Source organism: Merops nubicus, unplaced genomic scaffold, assembly GCF_000691845.1.
Source record: "Merops nubicus isolate BGI_N331 unplaced genomic scaffold, ASM69184v1 scaffold18569, whole genome shotgun sequence".
Classification (NCBI taxonomy): domain Eukaryota; kingdom Metazoa; phylum Chordata; class Aves; order Coraciiformes; family Meropidae; genus Merops; species Merops nubicus.
Genome location: NW_008630397.1, coordinates 12,711 through 15,877, shown reverse-complemented (window position 1 = coordinate 15,877; position 3,167 = coordinate 12,711). Strand labels below are relative to the sequence as shown.

At 50.6% G+C, this 3,167-nt stretch overlaps 1 protein-coding gene across 1 annotated transcript; it reads left to right on the top strand.

The window, feature by feature from the left end:
* Positions 1-1,041: 1,041 nt before the first annotated feature.
* LOC103779649 (histone H2B 5-like) lies at positions 1,042-1,422 on the top strand. The gene has a single exon (XM_008947292.1). It carries the CDS (start codon positions 1,042-1,044, stop codon positions 1,420-1,422), a length of 381 nt encoding a protein of 126 aa, XP_008945540.1.
* Positions 1,423-3,167: the final 1,745 nt, after the last annotated feature.

Below are 3,167 nucleotides of genomic sequence, written 5' to 3'. Positions count from 1 at the left end.
GACAGTTATTCTCGACCCACATAGTAAAACACACGCAAATCTGTAGTGTAGAGGAGGCAACCCGTTTTATGATGGGCTTACATACTCTTGTTACTGTGCTTCTGGATGACAGCAGTCAGCTGCAGGTCACTGCCCTGCAGGTTGTGGCCTAATGAAGAAAAACTTGACAGGGTTCAGGCGTTTGATGTAAACAGGCCAGAGGAGGCTCGCTCTCCTGAGAGCAGGAAACCATTCCAAGCAGGAAACCATTCCAGTCTGTGTAGCTTCTTTCCAGCAACACATGGCCCAAAAGCACTTGGATTCTTTCCCCCCATCCACATTCCTGTTTCTCTGCCAGGTGATTCCTACCACCTTCTCTGAGCTTTTCTACTCTTTGGTGGTTTTGCTAGGTAATGTGCATACTGAGAGATACCTGTAGTTCAGCCAGCTAAGAGCTATGTGGTTTTTATATTCCACTGGAATACATGGTGTAAAACAATAGCCACAGAAATGCAAGCACCCTCAGAATGAGCTTTTACCTACCTGCAAACTAAAAAGCGTCTACTGGAGATTGTAGTGAGCATATAAAATAATTTTGACCAGTGTTATATAAAGGTGTTTTCAGTGATAACCTGCAACAGTCTGTGGCCCATTCCAGCAAGTTGTAATGCATGCTGGAGTTAAGTGTTCTCTCTGGAACTGGAACGTTCTTCTCAGAAATACGTTCACCCTCCAGCCCATGTTCACTAAGTAGGTACCAACTAGGCCTGGGTGCAGCAGCATTGACAAGGCTGGTGTAACGGGAGTTTCAACAGAAAAAAAAAAAAGAAAAAAGATAAGCACAGACATGACATGCTCAGGCCAGGCCAGTCCTTGGTGGCTGTTCAGAAATGCGCATACAGGGCCACGGGGTGTTTGTCTCAGATTTAGAGCTGTCGCTTGTCTCTGACTCAGACTCTTGCATCTTTCAGTAAACTATAGTGTAGAAGGACAAAAAAGCATTTTTTTTTCTGTGTGTGTTCTTTCCAAGCAGCTCCAAGACGCAGATAAAGAACCGTCGGGATGCCAGAGCCAGCAAAGTCCACCTCTGCCCCCAAAAAGGGCTCCAAGAAGGCTGTGACGAAGACCCAGAAGAAGGGCGATAAGAAGCGGCACAAGAGCAGGAAAGAGAGCTACTCCATCTACGTCTACAAAGTGCTGAAGCAGGTGCACCCCGACACGGGCATCTCCTCCAAGGCCATGGGCATCATGAACTCCTTTGTCAACGACATCTTCGAGCGCATCGCCGGCGAGGCCTCGCGCCTGGCGCACTACAACAAGCGCTCCACCATCACCTCGCGGGAGATCCAGACGGCCGTGCGGCTGCTGCTGCCGGGGGAGCTGGCCAAGCACGCCGTCTCCGAGGGCACCAAGGCCGTCACCAAGTACACCAGCTCCAAGTAGCCGGGCGTCACCTCTCCAGGGGGACCATCCGCGCAAACACGGGTCGGCAGCCGCGGTCTGGGTAAACCTCACAGCTACTATCCACAGCAATCTACCGCCTTCGGATGGGCATGAGAAGCTGCCTGGTGGAAGAGGAGATGGGGGTCTGGATGTCAGTTGATTTTCACAGCCTGTTGGGGACAGGCGGTGGGATTGGCGAGGCCCCTGCTTTCACATCTCATCCAAAGGACTGACCGACTGTAGTACATCCAAACTCTTCTCTGTGCTTGGCAAAGCTGCATGTGTGGTGCTGGCAGGGGAGGCTGGCAGCGGCGACACAGAGGCACCAGCTCTGAAGGCTTCCTGTTTGGCTGCTTTCTCACAGTCATCTGAGGTGGGCACCGAGGAGTCAGCGCTGGCATCCCTTCCCTGGTGGCCTGGATCCATCCTGGTGCAGAGCAGCACAGCCCAGCCCGTGCCAGCAGAAGTGGCGTGGCTCCCGACGGGAGAGCCCTCCAGCAGGCTGCGGGTGCCAGCACTGGGGCTGCCAGCGGCCTCCCACCTTGTGCCAAGGTGGATGGGTGGACAAGGAGGATGCTGGGGCTGGGTCACTTCCTTCCCTGGCTGCTGCTTTGCCTGCTTTAGGACTCGCTTTGGTGTGTAAGTGGTTGCTAATTCTGCTGCTTTTCAGAGACCTTTCCTGCCTTGACGTTACTGGGCACCCCCTTCCACCATCAGCGTGGGCGAGACGGGGTGGTGCCCTTCGAGTTCCCCTCTCCTGCGGGCACGGGGTGAGGCAGGAGAAACAGCACAGAGGTATTGGGAGGGGACTGAGGATTTGGGAAGGCATCTGGAGTGGGAGCAGAGGTGGTTAATGCACTGTGGACAGCTCACCTGACCCTGCTTTCCCTGCTCTATTCACCAGCTAGAAAGCAAAAGCAAGAACTGGGGCTGGGTGGATGTACAAGGACAATTGCCTGCATCCCAGTGATATTTTAAAGATTAATTTTAAACTACTTCAGATACCCCCCACATCTTCTCAAAGTCCACAGTAAAGTGAGCAATAATAAAATCCTGATAAAAGCCATAGAGATTAATGGAGGAACGTCTTGGTTACAGGTTTGTCTTGTCCAAACTGCTGCACAGCAGAAGAGCATGTGTAGAACTGATGTGAAGTTGAAGCTTCCTACCCAAAATGCAAAATTAGCCAACATTTTAAAAAAATATATCAAAATCTCTGATAGGTAGTAGTGCTCAGATAAAAAACACTCATTTCTAAAATAACAACTGCTTTCTGCAGCTTATTCCATAAATAAAAATTAGGGCAGAAAAGACACAGGATCCAGAGCTAAGTGCAGGTTCTCCCCAAACTCCCAAGACCTTGCTTTTAGTTAAAAGGTGAACTCATACCCCTTGCAGTACTTCACTCACTTTCCCCTATGTTTATCCTGTTTCTTTATACTTTGAGAGTGATGAGGACCTTTGATAAATTTATGTTGCTTTTGGAGCTGTAGGACTCTGTAGCTCCAGAAGATTCAGTTATTTCTTTTTTTTGTAAGAGTATTGCAGTTGGTCTGAGGAAAGGACCGTGTAGACCTGCTCAGTGAGGAGCACCCCAAGAGCACCACATGGTGTCTCGTGTGGTCTCTGGGCAAGAACAAAGGTTATCAGCTGCCCCCAGCCCCCTGCTTTGTGTTTGAACACCCCACGCCCAAAAAGGGGCTTTGGTGGTGGCACACAGCCACGTTTCATACCCTCATGCCAGC

Coding starts and splice junctions, on each gene's coding strand:
- LOC103779649 (XM_008947292.1), top strand. CDS start 1,042: ATGCCAGAGCCAGCAAAGTCCACCTCTGCCCCCAAAAAGGGCTCCAAG.